The following is an 18,052-nucleotide window of genomic DNA, read 5'->3' as shown; positions in this document are numbered from 1 at the left end:
ACGTCTTTGAGCACCTCACACTGAGAAGTTCCCAGAAGCGGTTTGTATTGGCTGAGAATCACCTCTGTCAGCCAGCAGATCTTGGTGGTAATTTTGCCTTGGTTAAAATATTTAAAAGCTTGAAATGTGCATTGAGTCAGATGGGAGGAAGACTGCATCCTTAGGCACTGCAAGCAAAGCAAGCATGAAGCATACACAATGTCAAACTGTTCATGGCTAAGCCTCTGATGAGGGACTCAGCCATGATAGTATTTGTTCAAAGGGTTGGCTGGAGTGGTTCTTTGTGGACCTAATGGAAAACCAAAGTATTTGTTTTGTCTGGGAAAGCTTGTTTTTTCCCAGCATATTGCAGAAAAAACCACGTCAACTTCTTTTCTCTGCGCCTGTTCTGTGACGTGACAGACATCTCTTCGGGCAAAAATATCTTGCAGTAATTTGTCTGACTATCACCAGACAGGTAAATAAAGCTTGAAAAGCAGATGTTTCAAAGAACAAATTTAAGCAGCACTAGACAATGTGATTTACGTTTAACTGTGCATCTTAACTTCTACAGATTTTCTATTGGTAACTGGAAAATAAATTCTGTAAAAACGCAATGCTCAGAAGAAAAATTTCCAAGATTTCACTGTTTTCTTCTGTGCTCTTATAACTTGTTAACAGTAAAGAAAATTATTCAATGAACTATAAATTCCTGTCATAAAATGCTAAAAGTAACTTGTTTAAACTGAATAGAGGTGAATCTAAATGAATAATATACCCTATCAATTAAATGTACATGTGCTTAAAACCATCATGTTCCAATCACCAGCTGTGATAGAGGCACACACATCTGAAGTAAGATGGAGGGGGGGGATTTTAACTGAATGTCTGTATTCTCTTGAACATCCAGTCAAGAATTAAATTAACCATTACAGGCAGTAGGGGAACATGTTTGTGATGCCACGTTCTTCATACATGATATCTTCAAATACAACATCACAGTTCATTCATAGATTAAGTGTTTTAAAGAAACTACCCAGCTGACAGTAGTTCATATCTTATTAAGAATGCCAGAACATTTTGATCATACCCAGGGGCAAATCACACCATTGCTGGTCAGCACACACTTGCTCGTGCATGAAAGGGAGATGAGTTGGGAGATGAGTCAGGAGATGTGTCACTGCATCTGTCTTCTGAATTATTTTTCCACAAGCAATTCGCCTTTCTAGGGGCACCTAGTCAACAGAGAATGAGGCCAAGGAATCTGATACTCAGTGCATGGTGCTAAGGAGTGAGCTACAGAAGAGGAGGTCAGTGCTGAATGACACATTTCAAACTGTTCTTGGGTACAATAACTCATGTGTTCTCTCTACCTGTGCTCCAAGCCAGTTCCATTCAAAATTGGTGTTTCCTTGAATTAAGTTCACAAACCCCAACTTCTCAGATAAAATGACTACCCACTTCTGGGAACTTGACTTCATTTCTGTCTCACAGTGAAAAGGTGGTCATGGCCTTGGCATGTAATTTTGTTGTGGTGAGGCCCTCACTATTTTCAGGGGGTTTCACCCTCTTCCATGCATGCAAGAATTGTATTTATTTAAATATTCTTCGTTAATCTCCACATCCCCAGTAAGACATAACGATTCTGCTCCTCTTCATGTTGCATCTTGAATAAAATGTCTGTGGTTAGTACAGTTTGGTTCGAATTCAGTGTTTTCAAGTGTGCATTTAACACTCTTGACGTGAAACAAATTACTTGGGCCCTCAGGCGACTTGGGGCCAGAGACACCTACTTTGTGAATTTAAAACAACTTTATGGGGCAGGCAGGTACACAGATGATCAGCTCAGCCAAAAAGCTGCTGCCTCCGGGCATGCGCATATTAGTTATCCAAGGATGTGTCTGTCAGGGGTGCATTTCTCTTTCCATCCTTTCTATGGCTTTAAGCCAGGCTTTTGTGAACGCACTTCATGGCTTTGTTGCTCAAATTTGATTTAAGACTGTGGTGTTAAAGATGTTTAAATGTGCGTTGGTTTCTTATCTTGAGTACAGAAGCACGTTGAATAAAAAAAAATGATGCCAGAGGTCTCGTGGAGACTATTTTTGGGACAAGGAAAAATTCTTCATTTCCAAAGGAATAGCAGGAAGTAACAGAAACACCAGCAAGGCAGTAACAGGATGTGTGCAGATGCGTGTGCCACTGGGGAAGTCATTTTAATTGTCAGTTTTGCTGAAGCTGTGTGAGCATCTTTCATGAAAAAGTAGCAGAGAAGCGAGAGCTGTGGAAGGCAGGAGACACAGAAAACTGTGTGCAAGCACGCTCCAAGTATAGTTTGGATGTTATATCATTAACAGGTATTCTGAGAAATTTTACTCTGCTTGAAGTCATGTTGCCAAAGAGCAAGGTATGTAGGGGAGCAGGAGGACAAGAGAGATGGCTGAGGCACTCCAGAATGTTTTCTCACAGGATTTGGGAGAGGAGAGAAATTCCTGGCCGGAATTTTTGCGGCAGGATCGTATCTCCTCAGGTTTGTGTGGAAGATTTGGACCATATATTTAGTTGTCAGATTGTTAGATGAGGGCTTCCATGTGGTAGTTCCATCAGAGCCCCTGCTGTGTTTGGGGTCTACTGTGTACTTTGAAAAATGCGTGCTCACTGTTATTACATGGAGATAAGCTTCAGTATATTTTTATCTACAAAATGTTTTGTGCATTGAATATCAAGTCTGACAGGCAGAGAAGCAGTTTCTGTGGTTGCTGGTTCTTACTCCCTGCTATTACAGAGAAACACCATCCATCCGGAGCATTACTTGCATGGCGAATCCTCTAGTGAGTAAAGAGATACAGGATGTTTCAAATTAGTTGACCTTGCTATAAATAAACCTAGCTATACCTGAGGAAAACAGAATTACACTAGTTTTGTCAAGCTGGCCATAAAACTGAAATCCTTACTGAAAATAGTGCAATTGCCACAGAATGCTGAACTGTCAGCTCATTTCTTTGCAAATCTAACCCCTCAGTAATTGTAAATCTAATTTGATGGAAAGTCCATTGGAACAATTTGCTGATCTTTGACATTCTCATTATGTATAATGCTTTGTAAAACACTCTCTGAAATAATCTAGTGTGGATTTTTTTTTATTATTTTTTTTCTAGAATGGTTACTGTGACCCTGATTTTGAGATTAAAAAACATATACATTTCAAGAAAAAATAAATTATTAGAGGAAGACACACTGCCCTTTATATCACATAGAATTTTCCTCTGCCAACATACAGCTGCTTTCTGTGATGTAATTTCTAAGGTTTTATGTGAACTCTTGCTCCCTGATTCATGTGTGTCCTTTACTAGAAGGTAGGAGAAAAGTAATTGGTGAGCTTATTGAATTTTTGAGTGTAACAGTGATGGCAACAACATAAGACAAGAGAAAGTACAACTTAAAGCAGTAGTAGGATCTCGGCATCCATCTGCTGGATGCTAGTTATTATTAACTGACACTTATTTATTAACTATCCATTTTAAGATGCAGAAATCTCATTTTTATTTTTTTTTCCCCATTTATTCTTTGTTTTGGTGGCTTATGGCCCATCTCCTAGAAGGATAAAATTTTTAACAGACCTCTGGAGATCAGCTGGTCCAAGCCCAGCTTAAGGCGGGGCCACCATACATCAGGTTGCTCAGGGCCTCGTTCTAATGAGTTTTTCATATGTCCATTTGTGGAAAACCCACAGCATCTCTGGGTAACTTGTTGCAGCATTTGACCATCCTTGTGGTGAAAAAGAATCTCTTAATTTCTAGTTGGGATTTTTGATGTTCCAGCTTGTGTCCATTGTCTCTCATCTCCACGCACATCTAAGAAAAGTCTGGCTCGATCATCTCTTCTCCTTCCCACATAGTAGCTGGAGATAGCAATAGTGTTTTCTCCCTAAACTCTCTCTTCTTAAGCACAAAATGATGGAATTCTCTCAGCGTCTCCTCATGAATTATGTGCTCCAGCCCCCAACCACCTTGTTGACCCTTCCTGTCTATGAGTGCAAGCAGCCACAAATTAAGCTGACCTCGGCAGGTTATGGATTTGCTGCTCTTTTATTATTATGTGTCATTCACAAACATTGTCATACTTAACACATGTGAGATATATTGCATTGTGGCTCCTACTTGCAGAGAGTGCCATGAAGTTTTAACCACTTAGACAGCATGGTAATGAAGGGCACGAATGTCCCTTGAACTACCAAACATGTTCGTGTGCTGGAACAGTCACTTAGATTACTAAGAGAAGTCATTCTACTTGTACACACATTATTTTAGAACATTAACATTTTATGGGTCTCTTATTGTGACTGTTGGGATTGCTTTTGTTGCTTGGTGGTCACAAAAATGGTAGGCTTACTTTGCAGTACCATTTCCTGAAACCTTGACAGCTAGAGACGGGTTTGATTGCTTCATGTAATTTTAAAGTTCCAGACGGTATTGTTGCATTTGATTAGCATACAAATAAAACATCTAATATTTAACTGCTCCTCAGAGATATTAGGAACTTAGTGTAACTAAATACAAAGAAGTTTTCATCATAATTTCTAAGTTTAATTGTAATGCATAAATTATTAGCGCTTGTGAGAAAGTAGGCATTATTGGGATGAAAAAGAAAACTGAAGCCAGGAGACTATAGCTGTTCATTTTTTAAGCATTAATTCTATTCTACCTTCTTATGTCAGCTGACATACATCTTCAATGATTCCATCATTAAAATGGAACAACTTTTCCTATTAAATTCAAGGTTATTTATGAACCCAAGGGTTCATGTTGACCTGTTTAACATCATTTAACAACATCCCTAGTACTTTTCTGTTTGTTTCCATAATCTGGAAGTAGTTTCATTTTATTTCTGCTTATTCCCATATTTCTGTTTATTTTTATCTTCATCACTTATCTGGTGTGAATTACTTTCAGTAATGTAGCTGTGTAAGACTATCTTACTCAGTCTTATCTCTTGGAAATAAAGGCATCCAGCTATTAATTTCTTCATTATGCAAAGTCATAATAATAGATGCTCTCTGTCCTTTTATATAAAAAAAAAAAAAAATTAAAAATACGATCAGCAAAAGCTTGGTAAAAATTAAACCCAAGAAACCCCATTTCAAATATATTTTTAAATACTTTTAGGTGAAATATTGTTTGTAAGGGCAGGTGAAGTACCTGCCTTACCACTACCACCACAACATCTAAAAATCATTCTTTTACAAGTCATTCTGTGAGTCGAGGTAAGACATTGTTCATGAGTCTCACTTTACTTTAGAGGAACTTTGGCTCAGATAAAGAGAACACTTTGCCGAAGCACACACTCGGGGATTTGCTGTAAGGCAAGGATTTAAATTTGATTTTCCATGCTTATTCCCTGGAAAAACCTTTGTCTCAAAGGGTGTCACCAGCGTGATGTCCTGGAGGAGCACCTCACACATCGCTGGGCGCAGATTAAGTCACGGCTCAGCAGAGCAAGCGCACTTTTTTATGATTTTGCTGGACTGTGAGGTGCAAAAAAAAAAAACCCTTTCCACCTTAAGTACGGAAATAGATTTTGAAGGAGCAGACCACATGCTGCCTTCTCGGCCCAGGTGACAAGAGCAGGTCTTTGATGAGAGGCAGCTGCCAGCGAGGGGGGCTCTTTGATTTTGTGCTGCCCGGCGCCGCGGGCTCGCTGCTGCTGCTGGCGCCAGAGCCAGGCGTGCTGGTGGCAGAGAGGAGCCGTCGCAATGGGCTCTGAATTCATGAATCTCACCTCCACGGGAGGAGGAGCAGCCTGCTAAAGCTTTCCAGAAGTCCAAAAACACTGCTTCTCACAGATAAAGGATTCCTACCTTAAATTTACCCGTGTCTCCTTTGGTAGTCGGTGCCTTGCAAACTGAAGCTGGGATTTAACATGCCAGTTGCAGCCCAGCGAAGGTGTTTAATCGTGTTTTAAGTCCCATTTGTTGGGTGCCTGCATGTTTTACTGAATTAAGGGCTGCAACACCCTTGAAATATCCACATTTGGCTTCACACCTTTCAGAAGTAATCTCTGGATTTCAGCTGAGTGTACTGTCTACATGTTGGTTAGATAGCTACATGTTGAGATGTTGGTTACATAGTCATAACTAAAATTTCACTAACAAAAGCTTCTGCATCAAGCAGAATACCATAATGAACAAAATCATTGAAGACCATCTTTATTTTTGATCAGTTTTAGCGTGCAGAATACTTCAGAGAGAACCATCATGTGCTTTACATGGTGTAATGTAAAGGGAGCAGTCTTGTTAGGAAGAAGGAAAGAGGGAAAGAAAAGAAGCTCAGCAGTGGAGTTTGGATGAGTTGTGTTAATTCCAGCTTTGTTTGGAACATTGTTTTCTGCTTTCACATTTTGTGTTCTTGACTTCCTTAAAGAGAGGACTAAGTTTTTAGAGGTCTTTTAAGAGGAAATGTCATTTAATGAACCACTTCAGTTAAGAAAGAGTGGATGCTAATGAGACAATTTAGGTTGAAGGGTTTATATGGAAAATCTCATGCAGTTAGAATAAGAACTGAATAGGGAAAGGAAGGGAAAGTTACTTGTTGGAGTGATGAAATAGTAGATGAGCAGAATACTTCTGGAGCAAAAACAGACCCATGAGATTTTTCCTAGGTTCATAATGCTTCCAAGAACTTTTTCCAGACCACTGTCGGAGTGGAAACTAATTTTAACACTGCAATATAAAGATGCTGTCCTTTTAAGAGCTGTAGAGCAGCAAGGGCTTTCTGCTCAGCTTTAGAACAACAATTTACAGGGTCAGAGCTCTCCTTGGTAGGCAGCATCTTGATTTACACAGAATATCCTAGAACACTTTCTGGACAGAATGAATGTTCCATAAGAACCGTGACAATGTGACCAGAAATATCCATAGTTTGACTAGGGGATGGTATTTGCACCAGTATTTTCAATTTTGAATTAATTTTATTGTTGTTCTGTGAGTTATAAAGCTCAAGAAGCTGTAAATCCTAAGAACAGCCCTTCTAACAACAATTTGTTGCTCTGTGAATATCCTCCATACATTTTTGCCCAGCTTTTCTTCCTTACCGTAAGTTTTTAGAAGACCTTCAGCAATGTACTAAATTTTGACTCTCTCCACATGTTGCAGCCACCACTGCAAGGAGAGCTGTAGAGTAAATGGTGAAATGGCAGCATCATTTTTTATTTTTTCCCTTGAAAATTGTATTGTTTCTTTTTGAAGTTGCTGGTTGGGATTTTTCTTTAAGGGAAGGCCCTGAACCACTGAAGTTCTGTTCAGAGAGAGATCTGCATTTCTTTTGCTGCAGATAGTATATAATTTGACACTATTGGCACATTTTGCAGACTTGTCTGATTTTTAAAGTTCTCCTCAAGAACTGTTCCAGCACACTACTTACACTTATTTCCCCAGTGTTAGACTTTCTCCAGCTTTCCAGCATCAGGAACAAGCTCAGGCTGCTATTAAATTGGGTTTGCCATCTTCAAATAGTGTGAGCACAATCAGCATTTAGTAAAATAAACATGGCCCCATTATTTCTTAATGCCTTGCTTAACAACTTTAAGATTAGACCGGGTCTCCCATACTCCCAGTAGGCAGCACTTAAACAGTGAGTAATATTTCTGTCTGCCGTAGTCAAGTAATCCCAAATGTAAGTAATTTACAGGATGGCATTAGGGACTGTTACAAGAGACATATTGTAATATGTCACTGAAAATCAGCCTGCCTCTGCACATTTGATCAACAGCCAGATGGAGGCTTTTATCACGTTTATTTAATCTGAAATATACATAGTAATTACAGTGGACCTCTGATTTTTCAGTCCCAGGAGAAGGTAGGAAATGAATCCGTCGTTTGGAATCTGGTGTGGATGTGACCCCCTTGGTAGAATCTGGATGCCTTGCAGCTAGTGGTGCTGACAGTAGAGATCATGCTGCTGGAAATGAATGCATGCTGCCAAGTTTAAAAAAAAATAATAAAAAAAAAACCTGCCCATAAACCAAAATCTGCGGCTTTATTTTTTTTATGAATACAGAAAGGTTTCAGGAAAGCAAAGATCAATGTTATTCTTAGCAAATCCGTTACCAATCAATGGCATGAAGAGCAAACGGTGTCCTACTAATAGCTGGATGGTATTTAACTTTAAGGCATCTGAAAACAACAGTCTTAATGTTCCCACAGGAGAATTTGGTCAAGCTATTGGATTCCATCAAGCATGTCATTATTAAATGGGGAAAATATTGTTGGCATAAAGAATGGATAGCATTCAATTAAGCCAGAGGCTAAAATTCAAACAAATTGAAGGTAGTTTTATTTTTTGGGCAGAAATTTCACGTTATGTTACTGCTGTCCCAAAAAATTTGCAAAAGATTTTATGCCCTAATTAGAGCAGCTATAGAAGATGCCTCACATATTCACAGTGGTGCACACCTTATCAGTAATTTACTCCTCTTTTCAGTTACTCTGTGCATTACAACAGACTGTCTCTGCTAATGTCTCTCACATCTCTCTTTCTGAGATGAGCTGGATCAGTCAGCATCCTCTCTTGGATCAGTTACCCTAACCTCAAATATGCCTGGCTAATCTTCTGGAGATATATTGACAGATAAAATATACTACTAACTGCCAAAGAAGAAATTCTGTTACAATTACTCATTCTGAGTAGTCCCATGACAGATTAAATTACTATTCAGCATGAGTAAGGTGTCAGATTCTGGCTGTAAGTGGCTGGTTTACTGGGGTGTTTTGATGTCATTATAGGCTTATAATTATTCTAATCTGATTTGGTAAGAAAAAATTAGTATGACAAGCATAAAGAATTCATTTGAACAATAGGTTTTCTTCCACCACAGACTTAAGTTTTAATTAGAGCTGTTCTTCAATTAAATTAAATCTGCCCTTCTTGGCTTTAAAACTCTCATGAACGTATTCAGTACACTGTACCTTGTATAACTGTGAATCTGTCGCTGCCTCTCTGATCCTTATACAACCGTACCTGTTCTTGGCTAACTTTATGTGTGTGGCTCTGCTTTACTGGTGAGAAAGCCTTCTCCTCCCCAGCTTCTGCCATCTCTCTCTCTCTCCACTTCACTGATCCTCTCCATCCACTTGTTTCGTGCCATTTCTTAACTGAAAGTGTGTCTTTCCTCCACGGCTTACTTGAGGGAGTATTTACTATTTGAGCTCTGGCTGATTAGCTCTGAGAAGCAATCTGTGAGGGAGTTCACATAACAGCACAAAAAACAAGGTGGCAAAGAGGTCACAGTGGGAATATTTATGCTCCTTTCTAGTAGTCTTAAGCTATTGGGACTTCCTTAATTTAGCAGAGTAACTTTCTTAAATGCTTTGAGCGATGACTCCCTTAGCAGTCTCACCATAGTTCATGGTGTGTAGTTATGGTGATAATGAGTTGCTTTCTCACAGTATGTGCAAGATAAGACTGCCAGAGACCATCTGAGTGCCTGGCCCCGGCCCTTGCAGTGGCAGCCAGCAACAGATGCCCACGCTCAGCAAATTCCACGGAGCACTTGTGCCACGATCCCTTCCCACACAGTCGTGTTCGCATTTTCTCCAGCAAACCAAAGTCTGTAGGAAGGAACCCAAAGCCACAACTCAAAGGTATACGAGGAAGGGAGCAGAAAAGGACATTGGCATTTCCAGTTTCTGTGTTAATTAGGCAATGGTTTAATATTTATATAGATAATTAACTTCTGGTGACAGGAAAAGGAGTTGTGCACACACCTACTCCATCTGGTCTCTGGCCTTTTTCTGATGAAGAAAACCGAGAAGAGCAGGGATCCTCTTATATTTATTGGTTTTCTAGGTAGAGATGTTTTTTTGGGTTTGTTTTTGGGGGTTTTTCTGATATCTAATAGGTAGGTGTTTCCAAACTTCAGTCTGCTATTTTTTGTTTTCTGCAATGAAGGCACTGAGCATTCTGGAACTTCACTGGGAGATGAAAATTAAAATGCTGGAACAGTTAACTCATTCAATTTAACAGGGAAATTCTCATGTCATCTGTGCCAGTTGTCTCTTTCCCTATGGCCTCCTGTTTCAGCAGAAAGAAGTTATAGCTGGATGGGCTGCAAGTATTTCTTCAGACCCAGAACTGACTTAATTATCCTCTACAGAAAATAAGATGAAGACGAAAAGTTGCAGATTTCAGATCTTTTTATTTCTAAGAGAAAGTCTGAAGCAATTAATGAGTTTATTGACAGCCAAAAATATAATGTTGTCAATAGAAAAATCTTTTATGTGCTCTAATTAGAGGAACTGTTCCCTTTTAAAGCAGCATTTAAGAAGAAAATAATCTTAAAAAAACCCATATGTCAATGACACAGGCACAAAATCTGGAAGAAGGCTCTAAGGACCCTGAAAATTATTGTTAAACTTTTAATCTTAATGTTGTAGGTATACAGTTCTCTTCTAAGCATTTTAAAAAAAAAAAAATTTACAAAATCAATAGGTAAGGGTAATGCTTTTATTCACTTTGACAAGGGCCACCTACTCACGAATACACATCAGAAGACATTTGGGTTTTTCTCTCCACTGAAAAAAGTCTTAGATTCACGAAAGCAACACGAGCTCTTCAAAAGGAGCTGTAGTTTTCAGCTGCTGAAACAGTGTGGCACTTATCCTTCTGGGATGTGGGCTCTTCTTAATAGGAATGTATATATAATTCAGTACTGTGAGAAAAAAAAACAGAGGCAAAATGGGCCAAATGTGCTACTGCAGTAACATGGGAAGAAAAGGCTATAAATTCCTTTGAAGATTTGCAAGTAAACTTTTTCCCTGCCTGTCTTCTGTGTTGTTGATGGTGTTCTACTATTAAAATAGCAGTTTATATATGCTGTATATTAGTACACTGTTCTTCTTTGCTTCAGGCACTGAAGGAAAAAAGAAGCTTGTCACATATTTTAAGTTCGGAATTGGTTAATAACAAAACACATTTTCAATGAATTTCGCAACTGGCCCCTTTGGGCACCTACTCTTTGCAATTTAAATGAAGGTGCAGAAACTTTCTTTTCCCCCTTAACAATACTTTCACAAGTTTCACGTACATTTATTTTGGTGGTTAGTAGTATATTACAAAAGGAGATTAAAAGTACCTGTTTCAGCACTCTAGGCCAGGCAAGGGAAATTGAACTCCGGGGTGCCCAAATTAAGATGCTAAAATGAGTAAATTCTACTTACCAGCATTTATCACAGAGAACACTACTGCCACTTTTCCTAAGGCAAATACCTTGTCAGCTATCACTTCAGTCTAACCCTCTATCCATATTGTGAGAAAATTCCTACTTCAATCTTTTTTTCCTACTGATGTAAATCACTGAGGTTCTGTTTTTGAGGTTTGGGGATTTCTTTCGTTTTGCTGTTGGGGTTTTTTTTATTTGGTTAGTTTGGTTTGGTTTAGATTTTGCTTTTTTTCCCAAAATTTGCATTGGTGGGACAGTTAAATATCATATAGGTCCCATGGCTAAATCTGGCAGATTATATTAGTCTAACTACATTTTAAAACCCAAGTTTGTGCCATAAGCTGCAGAAGGAAATCTCCTCTGGTTTCCATGAGATGCCTCGTGGCTGAGTACCTTTTTAGCTGAATTATAGAAATACTGCAGTGTGAGCTGACCCCTTACAAGACAGGAAGGAAGAGAAGCACGAAGGGTGGGTTTTGGGGGAAAGAGGAAAGAGGTGAAGTAGGAAGGGCTCAGATGTTATAAATGCCACCTAACCATGTGAAAAGCTTCAAACAGGATCTGTGCCATACTGGGCACTAAAATATTTGCAATGGAGACACAACTCTAATGAAATATTGAGAACTCTAAAGAAAAATTGATTCTTGGGCAGAGATTTTAACTGAAACTTCTGTCTCTGTTAGGGTTTTTATAAAGGTATCTATCTTACACCTTCCCTGATATCCAAGACGGTCTGAGCTCCTGCTGTAACCTGTGCTCTCAGGTTAGTTATAGGAAAACAATAATCTTGACATCTTTACTGCCTCTTAAAACTTGCTGTAATGGATCCATGGTTCTTAAGTAATTTGGAGAGAGTGAGAGCGTGATCACACAAGGTATCTCTCCTTAGGAAATAAGGCTGACATGCAGGGAGATGTCAGTGGGTGATATTCCTAATGTAACTTACATTCACTGGTGGACTCCACAAAACCCCAAACTACTTGCTTTCCGTAGTTTTTTGCAGTTTGCTCTCTGCTGGCCAGAGCACTTGAAAGTAGTGCAGTTGTAGATGCCTCATAATTTGTGGCTGCTTGACAGATTCTCTCCAGAAATGTTGACTGTCTCCCACCACTCCTTTACACTCCTGTCTGCACCAATTCAGCAGCCTCTCAAATATGACAGAGTAATTTATTTAATTTTTGTACTTTCTGAGTTTCTCCACCCCAGAATGCACATTGCTTTACTGATCTGATTTTGAGCCAGGTCCTTCAAACAATTGTGAAGTGTTGGTAGATTGTACTGGGGGTGACAGAAAGACCCTGAATATGGGGAAAGAAGCAGGAGTCATTTGAAGAGATTTTTCCACCAAATTGTAACATGGAGCCCCAGGATCCCTTGCTGGAGTGATTCTACTGTGCCACAGCAATTGATTATTCATGAAATCAGTAAAAGTGACTGTAGGTTGGTGGTTTCAGTCCTTCTGTGAGAAATGGGACATCCCTGTTCTTTTCCCAGCCTTAGGGAACACTCATTTATGAATAATACATATACTTAATATCTCTTCATTTTGTGAATGCTATTTAAGCTTCACAGCAAATTAGGACCTTTATTTCCAGTTTTTCTTTTAGTAGAAATGGTCAAAACAAGTTATTATTTTGGATGCCTCAAACCTAGGTCATCTCAGAGTGACTTTTTTAAAAAAATTCAGATGTGAGATAAAAATACATGTTGATAAAGTTCTGCAGTAGAGGGGACTACTTGAGCATATATTCCCAAAAATATGCCATTTCAGCATTCACAAATGTGCTTGTTCTGCCTTGGCTCAGGAAAGGGTTATCTGACCCTTTCCTGCAGCCTGCTCAGTCAAGTCAACTATGCATAAATAAGAAGGAAACTTATGCATGAAGAAACTGAAATTAGATGAATAATTAACATATACTTTATGCAAAAGCATGAAAAACTGTTCCAAAATTTCTCTGCTTAACTAAAGTGTGAATTCATATTAAAATATTCTACACTGAAACTTTGTCAGCAGGTCATAAAAGCGCGTATCTACTTATTTAATGGGTCTAAGATTTGACTGATGTGTTTCATTTCCTGGTGAACGATACATTTTTTTTTTTACTCTTAGTCACTTTAAGAATGTTATTTAATTTAAATGTGTGCTATTTCATTTAAGTGTATTCACTGTTTGTGAACAAACAGTAATGGCCAAATCCCAGAAGCTGAAAATGGGTACATCTTCACAGCATCAGCAATCAGGACTTTGAAGAGGCTTCCTAAATTTAGAACAAAAGCAAATAAAAGAGAATTAAGAGCTTCTGTGTCATTATCTTTCCGTAAGTTTTTCTTAGTCTCATCAAAAGATGAAATAAACAGAAGAACTGATCTTTGAAGAAGATCTAGTCTGATTGCAAAATTGTAATTTCACTGTTTCAGGCCATGACTACTGTAGCTGTCTGTGGTCATGCAGGAAAAAAACAGTATATATGTGAAACGGTAACAGTGTAATCTAATTTTTTTTTTAAATGGAAACAGCTGGGTTATAAGTATGTATAATGCTGTATAGGTACCTAAAATACAAAAAGGCATAGTTTCCAAATCCCTGTATTTCTATTTTTCAAATACTGCTCAGGCACATTTTGATATAGAAATTATTTATACGGTGATAGATATCCCCAGATCTATAATTCACTCATGGGGCTTAGGTCACTTCATGAAAGGCAAAAGTACAGTGCATTACTCTGTATGCATAATGTAGACCATATTTATATTTAATGCTAACATTATTTTTCAATGAGGAGACTATTCATGAGGTATGCTTCCTGTTCAGAATGTTGTTTATGTTGTACAGATTTTCATTTTGAGACAAAAAATGCTTGTTTCCCAAGAAAATGTTGGCCACTTTTAACCATGTTCATTTCCTTCTCCTCCATCTTTCCCTTCCTCTCCTTCCTTTCCTTTTTTCTTTTCAATAAATAAATTCTTCATTGGTAATATGTATTATTATAATATGTATAATATTGTACGTTGGTAATAGGTCATGTATAAGTTTTTTCCTGGACAAACTTCTCTAGCAATGCTAACCAATATAGTTTGACCTTGATAGCAAGGTTGAGATTATAGCAAAATATATAATACTACCTTTGCAGTCCAACGAATACCTACATTAATTTTAATGTTAAAAATTTCAACCTATAGCAGCATTAGAATCTCATTAATCTACACTATTAGGTGAAAACCTTATGTTTATGCTGGCTTTAGGTCACTTCATGTAGTCACATCAAGTATTTCAGAGGAGGAGTGAGTCACTGTATAGAGTGACTCACTATACATAGGATGAAAACAGAGAGGAGTACTCATCTCAGTGTATTGTGAAGATTTTTATCTATAATGTTTATTAAAGCTCACAGAGAACATACACTAAATCAGGGTATTAAGGTAAGGCTGTGCACTTCAACCAGCTTTTCAAAAAATGCCTCTGAAGTTCTGTGCTAACCCTTGTCTGGATTATCATCTACATCAGGAAGTTCATTATCCCTTAAAATATCTCCTTTCGTTCTTTAGTGTTACTGCCAGTATACCAGCAGGAGTAGTTAGTTTTTAGTGGGAAAACATGTTCTGGCTGCTCCTGAGGCAGCGTTGGAGAAGAGCATCTCCTGCAGGTCGCACACAGGACCGGCTCCTCAGAGCCCGTGTGGGTGCTGCCTTCGTGCTGCAGGGAGCAGGTTTACGTCAGCATTGCCACAGGCACCACAAAAGGAGGAATCTTCTAGATGGCTCAAGCAGGCTGACATTCCTGCAGCAAGCTGTCGCCTCTCATCTTGTCAAGTGAGCAGTCACCTCCTCCTTGCTCCTCTCAGAAAACAAAGCCCCTGCAAGGCACAGGAGAGGATGGCTGCACGCTCCAAGCTCTTGCTGTGCCAAGGCACTGCTTCAGCATTCTTGCTTCCCCCTGCTAGTCTGCTGGTGCACAGAACTTGGGGTTCAGTTTTAATCATCAAAACAGAGCCTAAGTGCCCTTGGACTGATTGTGTGTGCTCAGCATAGTGCCACCAACAGCAGCACCATGCTGGGAGCTCTGTGGAGTTGGAGGAGGAAGCAACCACAGCTGACTTTATAAGGTGTTTGTAGCTTTTTTTGAGGCCCTAAACCTACCACTTGCCATCATGTCCACATGATGTGATCAGCTTCCCCAAAGTCCTCTTGGCAGCCAGAAGAGAATGATGTGGGAGCTCTGAAAGCCAGCAACAAGTGACAGTCATGTCTGATGAGCCCAGTGACCATGAAGAGCAGAACTGAGTCTGTAACAGTGGCCATACCACTCTGTGCTCCAGCAAACCTGAAAGTGTGGTTTCAGAATGCCTCACAGATTACAAAAGGAGGGGAAAACATGATTCTTTTATTTAATCTATATAACATTATATTTATGTACACTTGTATGTTTGTAGATCATAGAATGGCTTGAGTTGGAAGGGACCTTAAAGATCATCTAGTTCCATGGGCAGGGACACCTTCCTCTAGACCAGGTTGCATAAAGCCCCATCCACCCTGGCTTTGAACACTTTCAAGGATGGGGCATCCTCAGCTTCTCTGGGCAACCTCTTCCAGTGCCTCGCCACCCTCACAGTAAAGAATTTTTTCCTGATATCTAATTTAAAATTAATATCTCTCAGTTTAAAGCCATTTCCCTTTGTCATATCATTACATCCCCTTGTAAACAGTCCCTCTCCATCTTTCTCATAGGCTCCCTTCAGGTAATGGAAGGCCCCAATTATGTCACCCTGAAGCCTTCTCTTCTCCAGGCTGAATCATACTAATTCTCTCAGCCTTTCCTCATAGGAGAGGTGCTCCATGCCTCTATTAATGTTGGTGGCCCTCCTATGGAGTCACTCCAACAGGTCCATGTCCTTCCTGTGCAGGGGACCCCAGAGCTGGAGGCAGCACTGCCGGTGGGATCTCCCCAGAGCGGAGCAGAGGGGCACAATCCCCTCCCTCACCTCCTGCCCGCACTGTGGCATCAGCCCAGGATGCAATTGGCTTTCTGGACTGCCAGCAAACATGGCACACCCAAGTCCTTCTCAGAAGGGCTGCTCTTGATCTGTTCATCTTCCAGCCTGTGTTGATACCGGGGGTTGCCCCTCCCCGGGTGCCGGACCTCACACTTGGCATTGTTAAACCTCATGAGGTTCCCACATCAGATGTACCCATGCATTCTGCTGCTGCACAGTGATCATGGTCAGCAGACTGTGATTATGGTATTATGGAATCACACTGCCCCAGCAGTATCACAGGCCCTTCTAATCATCTTCACAGACTCGCCCTCTTTTCTGTGTAAATATATTTCCTACCTTTCCCTTTTGCAAAGCAAAGAAGTTGTTTGCAAACTATTCGTGGGCTATAAACAGCTCATACAAGGGAAATGCCCTTGAAGCAGTGAGAGTGGACTGATTGCAGCATACAGTACATGCTAATAGCATCTTCAGACAATTACTATTACTTCATAGCAGAGGCGCTTTCATTATAATAGAAATCTTACCATGATCCTTAGATTGAATTTTCCCCTTCTTCTGCATATATCTGGTGTGTCAACAGTCACAGGTTGCTGGTTCATTGTTGAAAAGCTCCACTAAATAGTACCATTTCCCATGATTGCTTCTTTGCAACTTTTGTGAAGCATCAGGCAATGTAACAGGCTCATGAGCAGCACAGAAAGCTTGAATCTGACAGTATTCCTAGAGCTCTGAACAGAGTTAGTAAAATGAGCCTGCTAATACATGGTTATATCTATTGCAGGCTTACTCACATGGGGTATTAATCGAGCAGTCGTAGTAAGTTCACAAACTGACACTTGAGACTGAATGATGATCCTTCAGGTTGCCTGATACCTTTATCTGACCCAATTCATGCAGACTCAGCCATGTGCAGAGGAACTTGGCACGGCTGCACTTTATCTACCTTTTTATTTCTGGTGCAATAGGATAGGAATGAAGAGCAAAGAATATATAAGGATTCCCCACTGAGAATCAATTCTATAAATTATGTATTATGCAGACACTATTCTGCTGATGCTATCCAATCCCCAATTCTCAGTTCCTTGTTTTTTTCTTCTATAAATAGCTATGGCCAGGTTTTAAGTTGTAAAATGATGAGGACAAAACTAGAAACCTTTCCCATTTAATAACCTCTGCCGAAAGAAGAATAAGGTAATATTTTTTGTAACAGTGATGTCCTCAGGGTTTTAACAATCTGGGAATACAAGCAGCACTGTGTTGTTGATAAGTTACTGGGGGTAAAAGTGGGAATAACCGTGTTGAATATTAAAGAAGGTAATGCCCTATTTTCAGGATGATCAGTATAAAGCTTGGTATTCTGAATTTTCCCGTCATATTTTGTCTGTGTAGGACCACTCTTGCTTTTTGTTTCTCCCTCTAGATCCAAACGCTCTGGCTGGACAGACCGGACCTGACCACGCTCTTATAGGAGGAATAGTGGCTGTAGTTGTCTTTGTAACACTATGTTCTATAATTCTCCTTGGTCGATACCTGGCAAGACATAAAGGTAGGACAGATTTAGCGGAAGTTCCGTCACTTTTGGAAGCGTGGCACGAATTCAGTGGGAATTCATGTGCCATTCCCTTTCGCCTTTCCCCATCTGCTAAACGGTCTGAATGAAAGAGCTCAGTTCACAGTCCAGTTGCAAGTGAAGCCCCTGTGAATTTTGACCAGTTTTCCAGTGGCTAAGGCAAAGGACACATCATCTTATAAGTCAGTTATTTAGAGAGACTAAGAAGTAAGATTGCCCCTTGGTTTTGGCCCTTAACCTGGACACTTGATTACATGATCTCATAGTTTTATATAGCAGTTCTCAAAATATATATATC

The 18,052-nt window shown here is 39.7% G+C and overlaps 1 protein-coding gene across 3 annotated transcripts in view; it reads left to right on the top strand.

The window, feature by feature from the left end:
- Positions 1-18,052, top strand: part of CADM2 (cell adhesion molecule 2) — a 609,199-nt gene that overhangs the window by 582,232 nt on the left and 8,915 nt on the right. For all 3 annotated transcript variants that reach the window (XM_039378206.1, XM_039378204.1, XM_039378205.1), the window contains one exon: positions 17,605-17,730. In XM_039378206.1, the coding sequence (XP_039234140.1) occupies positions 17,605-17,730 (126 nt within the window). The remainder of the gene's footprint in view (positions 1-17,604; positions 17,731-18,052) is intronic.

Source organism: Pipra filicauda, unplaced genomic scaffold (assembly GCF_003945595.2).
Source record: "Pipra filicauda isolate LSUMZ 115617 unplaced genomic scaffold, ASM394559v2 scaffold131_size2509542_pilon, whole genome shotgun sequence".
NCBI lineage: Eukaryota > Metazoa > Chordata > Aves > Passeriformes > Pipridae > Pipra > Pipra filicauda.
Note: the sequence above shows the minus strand (reverse complement) of the source record. Positions and strands in the feature narration are given on the sequence as shown.